Source organism: Manduca sexta, chromosome 26, assembly GCF_014839805.1.
Source record: "Manduca sexta isolate Smith_Timp_Sample1 chromosome 26, JHU_Msex_v1.0, whole genome shotgun sequence".
NCBI classification, from domain to species: Eukaryota; Metazoa; Arthropoda; class Insecta; order Lepidoptera; family Sphingidae; genus Manduca; species Manduca sexta.
Window position 1 is genome coordinate 2,013,763 of NC_051140.1, and position 15,778 is coordinate 2,029,540.

The following is a 15,778-nucleotide window of genomic DNA, read 5'->3' on the forward strand; positions in this document are numbered from 1 at the left end:
CTCGAAAAACTCTCACGCGGACGAAGCGCGAGCAAAAGCTATATCCGATAAGGCTCACGGGTGTGTCTAGGTTATGGCCACGAAACAGTTAAACTAGGTTTGAGGTAGTTTACTAGACAGAAGTTTAAATAAAAAAAAGGTATAAAGTAGTTATCGATATCGATAATTTTGCATTAACACATATGCAAATATCGACACGGTTAGTATGCATCTCTTTTATACATGCCAAATGAACAAATTTACAGAAATTAACACAGTTACGTACAAAAAATGTGTGGAAGGCCAGCCATCGGCCAAAGTCAAGGAATCTTGATTTCATTTATTTATTTTTATATATAAGTATGAACAAGTCCTTAGTAAATATGACGGATTTTTAAAACCGGAAAATCTATTCATGTGATCAACACTGCGAAATAATTGCGAATTACAATCTTAGAGGCGAAGGTAAACATCATAAATAAAATTACATACACAAAATTCTTACATCATATTTCCTTATATATAATTATAATAATGTACAGGATCATTTTGACATTGCATTACAATATGAAACCATATGTCTATCTTCTTAAAAATAACAGTTTACAATAACAACGAACCGTAAATATAAAATAACAATGTGTAAGTTTGGAACAAAATAAATATTAATAAAAAGTACTTAATGTTAATTTCTCACGCTTTAATGACATTATTAGTATTCTAAGAGATTTGGTGCAGCAGCAACATTACACTTTCAGTCAAAAATACACTCACACAGACGCCATATTCACACTAAACTACGAAATGACCAAAAAATCACAAAAGGAAAACCGATATTTTTGATTCATTATTCATGGATGAATTTTGACTAAATGTTAGCAGTAGTAAAAAGAATATGTGGTTTCATTTAGTAACGCAATATCAAAATGATTCTGTATAAAATAGATAATGTAGAATTTTTGGATGTTCGTTAGAAGTAAATGCAGAAGCAAACGAATCAGATTTGGAGGAATTTGTTGTATACAGACACACCATATTCTGCATTCACGTATAAGCTTCTTTTTTGCTTTAATGGGATATTTTCTACGTTTGATTTGTACATTATTCTATATATAACAAGTAGACAAAAAGATGCCCTAGAGAAAACTGCATTGAAATTGATTAAGAAATAAGGCATTTCATATTTAAAATATTGCGATGTACAGGGGTGGGCGTGTAGTGGAGTTATCGCTCCATCTCGTTCTTGCGCACGCATCACAATTCCGATGACGTCACGTGCGCGTATTACATCTCTTCTCTTTCCTTGACAGTCACTCTTCCTACTGCAATTAAAAGGCTTAAGTTGTTGATTGTGTACCGGATTTCAATCAATCTTTCTAAGTTAGAATTTATGAGGTAATTATTTGAGAAACTTAAATAACAAAATGAGACAAATACCCTATTGGCTCCTGTAGAAAATATTAGATTTTTTTTATTTGATTTTTAAATAGATAGCGCTGGTATTGTACAGATGGTGTTATGGATCGCTAATAAGATATTGCAATGGAAAAGGGTTTCCACACGGCGTAACCATGGACAACTCCTTCATTAAAATATAAATAAAACAAACATTCAATAAATAATAGTTTATTTATTGTAAGTAGTAATACTATAGTAAATACATTTCTTTATATACAGTACATGGTTTGAAACAGATATAATTTATTGCATTTTATATACAGTGGGGGACTTGTATTCTTGGCCGGTCTAGGTCCTACCCTGCCACTACCAAGCCTGTTTAAAGCACTGCTGTTCTTAAGGCCTATTTTCGACTACCCCCATTAGTTGTAATTTGGCCGCGCTCAATACTAGTCTACCGAACCTCGAACCGAGTCGGCCTTAAGCAAAGTCCGCCACTGTTTATATGATATAAACATGTTCACCGAATTCATACCTCGCTATGTGTGCACTTTAAGGCGTCGCGCAGACGATTTCAACATTTTGCCAAGGAATACTAGTTATTTCGCGTTAAGAAATTAGTGTCATTTTTGCCCGTCAGTTAAGGCACCCCTCAACCAATGCTATTGCATACATTTGCCTTCAATTTTTACCATCAACTTGACTGTATAATTTTGAGCACTTGTTGTTTGGGCGTCTGTCAGCTCACAGCCAACTAAAACCCACAATTTTCGTAACACGAATGAAATTTAGGATATTTCACGTCACAAGGCGAACGCGTCTGCACGAAATATTTCAATTTGCTTCACTGCTAAATAACTCCTGCAGTATCATCAGATTTTGAATCGCTGTTCAGCATTTTTTTTTATTTCTCCAGAATTTCGCAACAAAGCTAATACGAAAACAGCAAATATAATCTGTGTATTCTATCGAACTTGACATAATTACCAAACAAGTAGTCAAGGAATGATTCTCAAAATAAATGTACGTATCGAAATAGTTTTTACATAATATTCTTACCAATTTTTCTGACGTAATTTTTTTTGTTTGTATTATACATTCGTTCTATGAAAGAAATATTAACAAAACAAAAAAAAATGAGATGGAAAAATCGTAAAAAAAAACATTTCTTTACGTACATATATTTTGAAACACCCTCTAATACCAAAATATATTGGGTGAACCTTTTTTCGAGTGAGACCATTTGCACTTATTATCAACTCACAGTGGCAGCTTATTTGAGCTGCGAACCGTAGGGTACTGGGTTCAAAAGACTGTGAGTTCGATAAAAGAACACCACACGCGTTTGCTCAATTTTTAAGATTAGACCCAAACTTGTTACCCACCATTAATTAAGTTAAAATTGCCAGTTAACCTACATGATAAATAAATTGTGATAACGTATTTTACTAAGATATAAAATTTATTACAATATAGTACATAATACTTATTATACAACAGTATCTATAAAATAATGAATAAACAATATTTTTATGTTTAAGCTAGGCATTGTTTACTTAAAAATTAGTTGCATTAAACATTTTATAATTATATAAAACAATTTTAATAATAAAAAAAAATACTTAATAAATTACATGAAACACCCTTTATTTTTGAGAGCATGAAAAATAAAGCAACCTGTATATAAAACTGTCAAAACCGGTTCAGCATTACACCGAATGTCACGTGTGAGTGACGATCGAGAATGACATCCGATTTTTGGGTATAACTCTAACATGAAATAGCGAAAATCTGCTAAATCAGCTGTTTCTGCCACTCAGGGAGCGAACCCAGAACCTCGCGATTTCGTCCAAAAACGGTGCTACTAGACAATTTAGATACTAAAATTATTAAGTAAGTAAACTATGTTGGGCAAAAAGTAAGGACATTTTATTTTATTTTTACAAAAATCTAATTATTTTTAATCGCACGTGAAAAGTAACTACGCACAAGTACAGCGTCGAACAATAAAATACGTTGGGTCGCGGCGATCGCTGGAATTATGCCAGCCTTACAGAAAACGCGGCAAGTTTTTAACCATATTACAGTCAGGTACTAAATATACCGGGTCCCAGAAAATTTAAAACAAAAAGAAAAATGATAAATGTATTGACGTCAGCTTAGTCTCAGACTGACGTCAGGCAGGCGAAGAGTTAACGTCAAGCACGCGTATGTTAAATGAGCATGTGCCCATAGACAAAGGTATAACGCTATCAAAAGTAAAGCAAATGTTACATAAACTTATGCTAATAAAATCGAATTATCTAAATATTAACAATCAGAACTGCGTAATAGCAATGAGCTGCCATTTTTGTTCCTGTCGAAAATTAGACTCAACCGGAAACGTTGATGAACTTGTATGTATGTTCCAGAAAGCTGTGACGTTTGCCGAATAACCAAAACGCACATCGATTAAAATTAGACATAACACAAATAAAATCGATATTCCAGTGTGTTTTTATGTAAAAATTCTTATTATATTTGTTTTAGCCAATGTGCGTAGTGCTGTAGGACTTGAATCTGTTAACACCTAACCACACTCAGGGAAGGAAAAATTATATCTTCATTAACACATTGTATACTTTGATATGACGAGAATATAAAAGATTTCGCCACCAGAGCGGCGCCACTTTAAAGCGGACTGATATTGATATCTGACAGTGTTATGGGTCATTTCATCCACGAAGATGCGCCCCACCACTTCAGAGGGGGTGTTGCGCGGTAAAGGGACCGATCCGAGCCTCAGAATTGACGCAATCGATAATCGATAGCGATTCGATACACTATAAAAAAAAACACATTCTAAGCACACTGGCTGATTTATAGAAATATTGTCTGTAATTTTACGGCAACAATTTTATCAATTCCGTTGCTTTCTGCTTGTGGAAATTTTGAAACACTTAGTATTCCCTTTATTATGCATTGCGTGAAAAAAAAATTACATACAGATCTAAACAGGGACTTTAGTCAAAATACCTTTATACAATCGTTTAACGTTATGTATAAGAATGAAAGTCCTATCAAAAAAAGCCTTATCGATAGGTTATGTCATTCCCATATCTTTTTCACTTTTTTATTAGCGTTAACAATAGGGTACCGGACTCATTTTTGTTCTTTACTATTATCAAATATTTAAATAATATAAATTATAACACAGAAGGAATTATTGAAATCCGGTAAAAAATCAGCAAGTTATAAGTCTTTGAATTTCGGTAGAAGGGGTAATTAACAAGAAACAGAAAAGAGACGAAATACCCACATGTGACGTCATCGGGAATTACGACACGTGCAAAAGAAAGATATGAAGCGATATCCCCACATCGCGCCCACTTCTGCACATTATAATATTTTAAATATGAATTACTGGCTCATTTTTTAACCAATATTTATGTAGTTTTCGCAGGAGTGCTTCTTTTTCGTATTATTAACCATTACATATAGAATAATGTACAAAATCAAGCATAGGCCGGTCCCCTATTGTGTAAACCCTAGGGGCATTATCAATATGAAAATAGAGTGTATATTTGTGAAAATTTTTGCTTCCCTTAGTGAGGTAAGTGTTGCGAAGAGTCTTTCTTATAGTTTCGGGCAGTACGGCTGCACGATTAGGCAGCGCATACTGTGTTCTCCAGCGGCGACAGCTCAAGCTTCACGTCATCCGCCTGCAACTCCTGCACCAGCTCGCGTAACCTGCAAACACGACATACAGTCATAGCAAACTGACATCTATGCACCTTATGTTAAGTGGAATGGGATCCAATAGAATGTCGACTGAGGAGAGATGATTACCCCTAGGCAGTCGACACAATAGGGGACCGGCCTGTGCTTGATTTTGTACATTATTCTACATGTAATGGTTAATAATACGAAAAAGAAACACTCCTGCGAAAACTGCATAAAAATTGGTTAAAAATGAACGAGTAATTCATATTTAAAATATTGTAATGTGCAGAAGTGGGTGCGATGTGGGGATATCGCTTCATCTCTTTTTTTCGCACGCGTCGTAATTCCCGATGACGTCACATGTGGGTATTTCGTCTCTTTTCTGTTTCTTGTTAATTACCCCTTCCACCGATATTCAAAGACTTATAACTTGTTGATTTTTACCGGATTTTAATAATTCCTTCTGTGTTATAATTTATATTATGTAAATATTTGATAATAGTAAAGAACAAAAATTAGTCCGGTACCCTATTATGCCAGCCTGTTGGATTTGGATATGCACAGGCTGATCCCGGGACGCGACACACTTACGTGGGCCAATGCGGCGGGTTTTAACACCTTGTGTACGGTGATCGCTATCCGGACGGATATAAAATATATCCTACCACCAACATACATAGCTTCGTCGTACCTCAAGTAATTGACAGAATTCATTTAAAGAGTAATATCAGGAAAGGTTAAACCTCTGCCTACACTTTCGATAATAAAGGCGTGATGTGTGTGTAATATATAACTTCTTCATACCTCAGGTAATTAACAGAATTAATTCGAAGAGTAATATCAGAAATAGTTGCACCTCTGCCTACTCTTTGGGTGTTAAAAGCGTGATGTATATATGTGTGGATGCTTACTTGGCGAGTTGTGAAGGGGTGACGTATATGGTGTCGTCGCGGGGCGCGTCCGCCGCCGCGGGGTACTCGATGGTGCCGACGTCTAAAGCCTTCGACGTCAGCGACTGTGAAAATAATATAATAATAATATCAGCCCTGTATTATATACTGTCCCACTGCTGACCACGGGAAGCTACCCGAGAGGGATTAGGCCTTAATCCTCTACGCTGGCCTAATTCAGATTGTCAGCTTATCGGGTTTGGTCATGATGTTTTCTATCACCGTTGAACCAAGGGATAATTCAAAAAGAAAGCAAGAAACATTTATTCGCACAAAATACTGAGACGCACATAAACATTTATAACAAGGTCTAAAAAATAAACAAGTAATACGTGAAGCGTCAAACGCTTGCTGTTTGGCTTACGCTGATCCAAATCCTATTGGCACTGTTGTGGTGGGACATATACCATCCACATATAAAATCCATCAAAACTGTATTTACATTGTTTTTTTTTTCCTTTTTATATAATTTTTAATATTAAGGTTATAGCTTAAGGTCCATTTTTCATACATTTTGTTTCACCTTTAAGAATGGAAGTGAGGCCAGTGCCCTTGAGCGTTGACCTTGGGCGCTACACAAAAGCTAACTAGATGGCGGTACGTGTAGCTACACGGTATTGTACAATTACATCCTTGATTATCAAAATATTAGGTATGTCAAAGATACGTTTGAAAATATTATATACTAGCTTTTGCCCGCAGCTCCGCCCGCGTTATAAAAGTTCTTCGGGCTCAAGTTTTCCATTATAAAAGGCATGCTTTATATTTTCCCGGGAACCTTTATTCTTCTCAGGGTCTCAAACTGTCTCCATACTAAATTAAAAATCGCATTTGTATAAACTTATAAAAATATTTCCGCTAAGATAAATGTGTTTAAAAGTTCTTATGCCATATAGTACTGCGAGAACTTGCTAGTCGAAAATCGGCTCTAGTGTGTACTAAACTCTTGTTTTGTGGTCCAAACATGTCCGGGTATCGACTTTAAAACGGAGCCCAAAATAATAATATTCAAAATGGTGGCCAGCAATACCAAATCTAACATATGCTTCTGTCTAGTGACCATTGATCCATAATATCAATATTTGTATTAAAATAATTCAAACATCCACCCACACCTAAATTCCAATTATTCTAATATATCGCAACACCGAAATTTCCTTAGTAACCGAGTGACTGCGAGTGACAAAATATACATAGTTACCTAAAAATATTGTAGTTTGTCAAAACCTTTAGTATGGAAGGGTAAGGCATTTAATATAAATTAGACCAAGTTCAAATCACATGTTAATATTTCTTAATTCTTATTTGTGTTTTCTAATTTTAAATAGAGTGTATATAATATTTTAAAATATTTAATGTTACTTAGTACATAATAATGTTAATTAGTACATGGATATTTCGGCCTTTAAATTTTAATACGACGAAATTTTAAAGGCCGAAATATCCATGCATATTAATTATTTTTACGTTTTTCTTTCAACTGCGAGAACTAATCACTAACTAGACGTGAATTTAAATTCTTTACTTGCCGATACTTGTTTAGTTACCCAGATTAAAGGTGAAATAAAATGTATGAAAAATGGACCTTAAGCTATAACCTTAAGTTTTATTTACTAATTTATGTTTACCTCCCAATCTGTGGCCAATAAATGATTTTTTTTCTTTTCTTTTATGAAGGGTTCAGGCAGCCTGCATCCGAATACTGCTGAAAAGGCTCCAATACAGCACAAAATACCGGCGCTGGTTTACAAATGGAACCTTCACCTACTGGATAGTGGTCCAGAGGTTGCATTAGCATGGCATAAGGATACTTACAGCGGCGAGCTCTGGCGCGGGGAACTCCGCAAAGTCGGCCTCCACGCAGCGCCACGGCCGGTGCAGCAACAGCTGCGAGCGGACCTCCGCCTGCAGCGCCGACAGACGCTCCTGACAACACAACTTAATGTTACCTTTCGAATAAGACAGACAGAGGCACGAGTCGTGAGCACACTCGTGATTGGTTCGTTTGACGTACGAGTTGTGAGGCGCGACAGCGGTTGCGAAACTAAAATAATATTATACATATAACATATAGGATAAAAAAAGAAGACCACGTGGTACAAGTTGCCTTAAAACTGCCAGAAGAGAAAAGAGGTAGACGCTGCCTGACGTCGACCTGGTGGTCAAATATAAAGAGGGACCTCAAGAAAGCCCAATTACCAGATATGACAACACCGGATAGATTAGCCTGGCGCAAACTAGTCAGGATACCCGACCACAAATAAAGGAAACAGGGTTGGACAAAGAAGAAAACATTTACAATTAAATTAAGTTTTTCGTGTATTTTTTTGTGTATTAGTGTTTAAAATACTTTTTTGTATGTGTGTGTGTGTGTGTTTTGATGCTGTGTGATTTATAAAGTTGTGTACCTCGAGCTGGCGGCGTATCTCGCGCTGCTTGTCGCGATGCTGCTGCAGCGCGCGCGCGTACTGCCCCGGCTCCGTCGGGAACTTCACCAGCCCCGACCGCGCCACGAACAGCGTCCACTCCTGCGCACAACATGCATTCTAATAGATGTTATTTCTTTACACAAGTATGACACTGAGGATTTGTTAGAACGACAATGTGGGGGGCTGTGTTTTCTTCTCACTATATCTCGGTCTATGAGTGTTTTGATAATTAAATTTATATTACAAAATACGACTAAATAATAATATGTTATATGAATTACTCTTTTTTTTTAAATATCGATAATTCCACTGTTAAGCAATGTTATTTTGCGACATAGAGTGTTATATATATCGTCGGTTGAAGATAAGATTAATAGATTTGAGCGTAGTTTTATTTTCGAAAAATTGAAACTGAATGAAAAATACACAGAAATAGACACCGATTCCAAATATGTGTTACATAACTTTTTACATCAAAAAGGTCGTTTAATCTGGGATCAGTACAGATTTCTCTTTTTTGTTATCTAAATTAATTTTTTGGAAATTTTATTTTTGGAAACCCGCTATTCTCAATAAATCATTCATTGCAATTGCACTTTTTTCGACCTATCACAAAAAAACACAAAGTTTCTTTCATATGCTAACTAATGAGTTATTTTGATTGATTCATCCTCGAAATAGGATTAAAGATTAAAATTGAGTTAGTTCATCCGCTTAACCGTGTAATAAAAGCGATAATAGTGTAGTGTAATGTGTGTTAGCTCACGGTCTGCAGCTGCGCGAGCTGCGCGTGCAGCTGCGCGGCGGCGTGGCGGCGCGCGCGCGCGGCGGGCGCGGCGGGGTGCTCGAGCGGCCGCAGGGCGCGCACGCACGCGCGCTCGGCGCGCCGGCACGCGGACATGCGCGCCGCGCGCTCGCGCTCCACGCGCCTGCACACCACAACACATTTCTTACCTTCTCATCGTGTTAAGATTTTAAATTTATTACATACACCTTTTAATCAAGTTCTCAATACAATGCGATACTATTGTAATATTCCACCAACTCTCAGCAACAAAACTCGACTCTTACCAGCTGAGGACCTTGAGCTGATGCTGTAACGCCTCGTTGACCTCTCCGGTGGCGACGCCTGACGCCACCTTCACCGGGGTTTCCTCTGCAAACGAAGTTAGCATTACACCCGTCCCGGTTGGTTAATTTCACACAAAAGTTTCCAAACTTTTCTTCAAGTCCCTCAAATTTTAAAATACCAAAGAAATCCATTTTTCGGATTTTTCGCAAATGTTAAGGATAATACGAGAAAAATTTGGAAACCTATTTAATAACAAAACATCTATTTAGTTACGTAGATGAATATATTATAAAATTACTGAAATATTTGTAGCTTACCCTTTCTATAATGAATTTAATTTAACTCGTGAAAAAACAAATATTTCAGTAAGCAAAGATAACACCAAAAAGACACATTTACGCGACTGCACAAATATTGTTAATCAATATAAACAGAAAGAATCTAATTACAGTTATGTTGTGTGTACATTATATCGTAAGAAAGAAACAACGAATTATCTAGTCTCAATAGTCTAGTGTTTTGGCTAATTGATGAAACAGACAGGTAATATTTTTTTTTACTATACTTTACCTTAAAACTACTCGATTCTAATGTGTAGTAGATTCTTTCTTTGTTTTTAATACATTTAATATATTTGGCGATGGAAAGTAAACTGATTATTCCAATGTCGTTTTAATCGATTATACTTAAAAAATATCATAATAAAATATATGTAATTGTCAAACCTTCCACCGCCATTCTGTTAAAATTAAAATAAAATATACAACCATGCGCAAAATTAATCACATAAGAAAATTAAACATAAATTAAACGATAAACATAAATAATTAGTTCATCATTCCGTAAAAAAGCTTATGCGTTAAGTATATTACAGTTCCCTCCACTTTCCATTGTCTTGAGTTAAATATTCCTACAACAAAATTATAAGTAATGCGATCATGGTCGATTTTTTTTTCTCGTTTAATCTTGTTGCACTAATTGTCGTTTTTTCCCGCTATAGAGAGAGGCGGCAGAGGTGTTACACACCCTCATTTTACATTTACGCAAAGGTCATTTATACAAACATCGGACTTTCAGGTGAGCGCTTCAAGCTGTGACAATCCTTTGGATTAAGTGACTATGTTGAAGGCAACCCACTAACAGGTTACAAACCTCGGCTCAGAATGACCACTGGGGTAGATTGGAGACATCAACGATTTTGGGATGCAGCGAAATATCCATTACCGAATACGTCGGCACGGAAGCCGGAACTATTAGAAGGGTCGTAGGGACGGGGAACGCGGCGAGGTCCTCGGCGAGGTCCTCGGCGACGAGGACGGAACTGCGGTCTTGTGCATTGTAGGAGTTTCAAGAACTCATTCTTACGACGAATAGCCAGAGCTCACCATGTTTGAGATGAAAGATGTATGCTCTCGAATATAATTATTAATAAAAAAATCCCAGACATCCTAAGAGGATCGTGTTCTGATAACTAGAAAATTTCACCATACCAGTAAATTCTAATACATGTAAAACAAACTAATACCGCCTGCATATAACTATCATTCCATGCGACATCAAACGCCTCTACAACATTGAAAGGCTTACGCATTTCTTTCGGAGCGGCGACCGGCGTCGAGACCGCTACAATCACAAAAACTTATTAATTTATATAATAAAAAATTTCAACTATTTCTGATGAGTTTTAGGTTATGTTAGTTGACTATGTTGTAGGCCAGAGGTTGTCAAGATGTTTGATATTTAGTTTGTATTTTTTAGGAACGAAATAAGGAAAAATGGGGCGTTCGGACTCGTTGAAAACCTCTGGAATTATGTACACGTGTGAATGTGAGTAGACGCACACACACAGCGAGTGGACGGGGTTTTTTTTGCTTCGTGATCGTTTTTTAATCTTACGTTGTGATTTTGCGATGCAAGAGCTTTTTTTTGAGGTAATCTAAAAATGATTTACTGAAAACTTGCCTAATAAGAATTTAAAGATGATTTCATCTTCGTTAATCCATCGAATAAAAAATTAATATATAAAAAATTGCTCACAAACAGCTAAAACTACATTACAAATGTGGTGTCTATTTTTGGGCATCTAATTACTCACTTCAGTTTTATAAGTCTCACAGTGTGCGCGCGTGAGAATTTCGCAAAATTAATATAAAATTATTTCAATAAAGCGTTTTGGAAGTCTGGTTCCATTAATTAATCTAATTTCTTTTAAATCAATTTTTATAATGAATGCTTTACCAAACGCTTCATCGTAATTATTGTACAAAATAATAAAGGAACTGTAAATGAGTGGGGGGTGGTGGGGGCATGCGTCGGTTACTGGCCGATGGCCGCAAGCTAGCGTTCTCTTACGTGTGTAGTCCCGCGCGGGCACCGGTGACGTCACGGCTGCACGCACACACAACACTTGTTACACACACATACTAAACTCGACAGGGCGATGAAAATGGACTAATTATATGTATATAATTTTAGAAAAAATAATAATTTAAATATTTATACTTGAAGTTTCGATTATGTTCTCAAGCATCAAACCGGCCACTAAGTGGAGCATCCAGTAATTAATAACCACTAACTATGAATATTAAGAGCCTACACCAAGCAAATGTCCTTGAGCATTAGTTCCATACATTTCCGGCGCACGAGTTACAGCGGGAATATGATTTACGAATATTATTTCTAAAAATTTTAAATAACCCAAATATTCCTTAGTAAATTCTATCTATATCTATGTATATTCCTTAGTAAAGTCTATTTAATGGTGTTGGTTGCAAATTAAGACTATGTGTACTTTAGGAGATAAAGGAAATCAAAAAGTTTACTGGAATTTTTATTGTGAAAATAATGACACAATATACACACTATAAAAGAAATGTACTACCAAAGGTAAGATAACATATAGAAAGTAGAAATATTATGTAATTATTTTATATATCTGTTATAAATATCGCGTAGATAGCTTCTAGAAATACAGTAATCGCGTCGTTGCTGCGGGGAAGGACTTAGTAAAAGTGTGCGCACTGATTTCTTTCTAAATTAGAAATAAACATCTGAATAACTTTATGTAACATACGTAAAGCAGACGTTGGATAAACTAGTTGGAAGCACCATGTTGGGTCAAATGTAGGGTTACTTAAACTTTCCCTTGAAGTAAGTAACTAAGCCTAATAAAATATTGTTGGATAAAATTAGTCCATTTATCATCTCGCGTTCATATTGAATATTATTATATTAATAGCAATTACTCGATGTTACTTTTTATTAAATACAGTTATGTTTTGAGAAACAACCTAAATAAATGTAATTTTTTAACGAATTTACGTAATGAGGCTGTATCTCAATAGTGTATGAGATTTTAACGTGGTTGCGGGCACGACTTGATTATTATTAAGATATAAACATATTTTGTAAACGAACTTATGGCTTCAATTAGAGTTTTATTATAACAGAAAAATTGTATATATTAAGTCAGTCACAGACAAATTGTCTATTGTTAAAATCTCATACATTCAGTAACATCTTAGTCACACGCACTCAAACTTACTCAGGAACTGCAGATCTACAAACAAACATACAATAAATATTCAACTATATCTACTTAATTACTGTACTATTAATATTTATTGAAGGAGTACGAATACAACCTTCGTAGTAACGTCATATTGTGAACGTATAGAGTGTTGTATTATCTGTGGTTGTCTATGCTCACATGTATTCTTTTTTTGACATTTAGCCGTTCACACTTACTCCATGTTCTATAAACTCTTGCATATTCTCAATTTAAATTTCAGCATTTTACAATTTATATTCATAATAATTTCAATATCGTTATAAATATAATTGTTTTATTGCAACACTAAAGAAATCTTAATATAAAATTTCCTTCATATTTTATTGGCGTCAGCACCGGTGTAGCTTGAGTGTCTGTCACCCGGACCTTATATGTTTGCTGCCCCAAGGAACATAGTTACCAAAACTATGTGGTATTGACACAGCTGTAGTGATTTATCGCATAGCAATCACGCAAGATGGCGGTGTGTATACTAATTGTACCGCCACACCATCGACCTTTGTAGTACCTAAGTGGCGCCGTTCTAGAAGCTTTCGCACCTCCCCTGGGACGAGGTGCGCCAAGCTTCTTGTGCAAAGGTTTTATTTTACGTATTTCGCCTTAAGTCCCGTCCCAAGTACGCCACGCCTTTGGGTATCAGCCTTATATTTCGTACTGTCTCACTGCTGAGCACTCATCTTTAGTGGGAGAAATCTGGCTGCGTACACCACGTTAACCTCTTTACTGACAATACATGGCTTCTCTGTTACTCAAAGATACAAGAATTTCAAAACGAATATCCCCAATGTTTTCTAGATTAAACACGCATATTTGTTGTCATTATTATTTAAGCCAAGCCCCAAAGGCGGACAAGGCGTTATATTGTTTCATACAATATCCAAATTTCGATATTTTCCAATTCCAACCACGAGCAATCACGGCTACCAAACCAGCGTAAAATTTTAAACTTCAAATTAACTATACACTTTCAGTTCCATAACATTATTTTTTGTGTCTATAATAATTTTGCCTGTTTGGTTATTTTTTAATCATTTTTTTTTTACTAAAGACATAAAGTTATACAAGAATTGACATCTTTAATTTTTTCATCCTGGCTCGCCATAGTGACCCTACTGCCCCTGGTAATAAGCGAAGTAGCACCCAAATAAAGTGTCGACTGACAAAAGATTACCCCTCGCCAGTCGACACAATTATGCCGGCCTTATTGAAACCAGATAAATACAAGCTGATCCCGGAACGCGACACACTTACGTGGATCACTATGTCAGGTTTTACGCCTCGGTACAAATATACTACGATCAACGGTGTGGTTGCGCGTGCGCAGTACGTACCGTGGTGCACGCCGCCGCGCTTGGCGTACAGCTTCAGCTTGTCGCGCAACGCGCCGCGCTCGCTCTCCAGCGAGTCGATGTCCTGCTGCAGGTGGTCCATCGTCTCCTCGAACTCCTTCTCCTTCCTAAGAAAAAGACGGCACTTTAATAACTGCCTAGGATCTGCCTTCTTTTCCTGGTCTTAGACCGCTCCCATGTGCGAAACACACTATTAAAAGTTTATTTATTTTTAGAATAGAGAAGTGACTTCACTTCGTCTGACATTAAATAAAGTAAGAAAATTGTCGACAAGCAAGTGGAGTTGTATCACTTGATTGGCACAACTATGCCGGCCTAATTAATTCTTTACATTTATCATTACTTTGTAGGAAACTTCCTGATGTCAACTGTAAGTCAAACTTGTCCAAACCCCATGCATATGGGCCGAGTAGGAAACCTTAGTTTGTACCTGCGCAGTTGGTTGTGCGCGTCGTCGAGCTTGCGCTGCAACTGTTCGGCGCGCAGCTCGTGGTCGCGCGCGGCGGCCGACAGCTTGCGTTCGCCGAGCTCGCGACGGATCTGCATCTCCGATAACTCCTCCTGCTTGGCCTGGACCGTGCGAACGAATGTATTAGTGATTTAATTAAGTAAATTTACTTTTTTGGCTCATTTAGTAGGATTATGTTAAACAGATAGGTAGACATAATGATCAACATTGTAAATTAGCTCTGACAACTATTTCGTATTATCAGCGAGATCACCGAATGATTAATAAATATCTATCTCTCTCCCTATTCTGCTTGATTATAATGAGACTTACTTACTCATCACCTTTCAACCAGTAGAGAAGACCTACGCCCTGCATTGGGACAGTAATCCAAAAAACCAGTGCCAATTTTAGCGCCACATATTGCTTTATAATACTAATCAACAACGCAAAGCTAATTAGGACTTTCTTTAAATTGGAAAAAAGAAAAAAAAACGATTTATTAGTCACAGTCGCTAAATAAAAAAAAAAAATAAGACGTTAGAGTTGTGAACATTTGTGTCTATGTTTATATTCTGTTCTTGTTGTTTATTTTATTTTTATTCGTAGAAAATTGTAACAGGAATGAATACCTACTTTGACCGTTCTGCTTATGCTAAAACTTGCAAGTCGTGGCAGCCTATAAGTAAGACAGCACTGCAGTAAGTAGATATTGATTCGTGTAGTAATATAACTTTGTCATGTAAGGTGTATGTCTTGTTGGTGGTCCTATTAAAAATAAATAAAAAAAAAAAAAAAAAAAATAAACACAGTGTAACTTAATTACAAATAATAATTAAAAATGGCTGGTTTCGGCTGTGACCTGTGACCACTCAGCATA

At 36.4% G+C, this 15,778-nt stretch overlaps 1 protein-coding gene across 4 annotated transcripts in view; it reads right to left on the bottom strand.

Annotated features, from left to right (window-relative positions):
- Positions 1-1,589: 1,589 nt before the first annotated feature.
- The window catches only part of LOC115450399 (dynactin subunit 1), a 34,637-nt gene continuing 20,448 nt past the window's right edge, over positions 1,590-15,778 (bottom strand). For all 4 annotated transcript variants that reach the window (XM_037443197.1, XM_037443196.1, XM_037443195.1 and 1 more), the window contains 10 exons: positions 14,881-15,020; positions 14,433-14,557; positions 11,883-11,918; positions 11,118-11,153; positions 9,530-9,614; positions 9,225-9,387; positions 8,438-8,557; positions 7,845-7,955; positions 5,991-6,094; positions 1,590-5,106 (listed from right to left, as the gene is read on the bottom strand). In XM_037443197.1, coding sequence (XP_037299094.1) covers positions 5,022-5,106; positions 5,991-6,094; positions 7,845-7,955; positions 8,438-8,557; positions 9,225-9,387; positions 9,530-9,614; positions 11,118-11,153; positions 11,883-11,918; positions 14,433-14,557; positions 14,881-15,020 — 1,005 coding nt within the window. In that variant the 3' untranslated portion in view covers positions 1,590-5,021. The remainder of the gene's footprint in view (positions 5,107-5,990; positions 6,095-7,844; positions 7,956-8,437; positions 8,558-9,224; positions 9,388-9,529; positions 9,615-11,117; positions 11,154-11,882; positions 11,919-14,432; positions 14,558-14,880; positions 15,021-15,778) is intronic.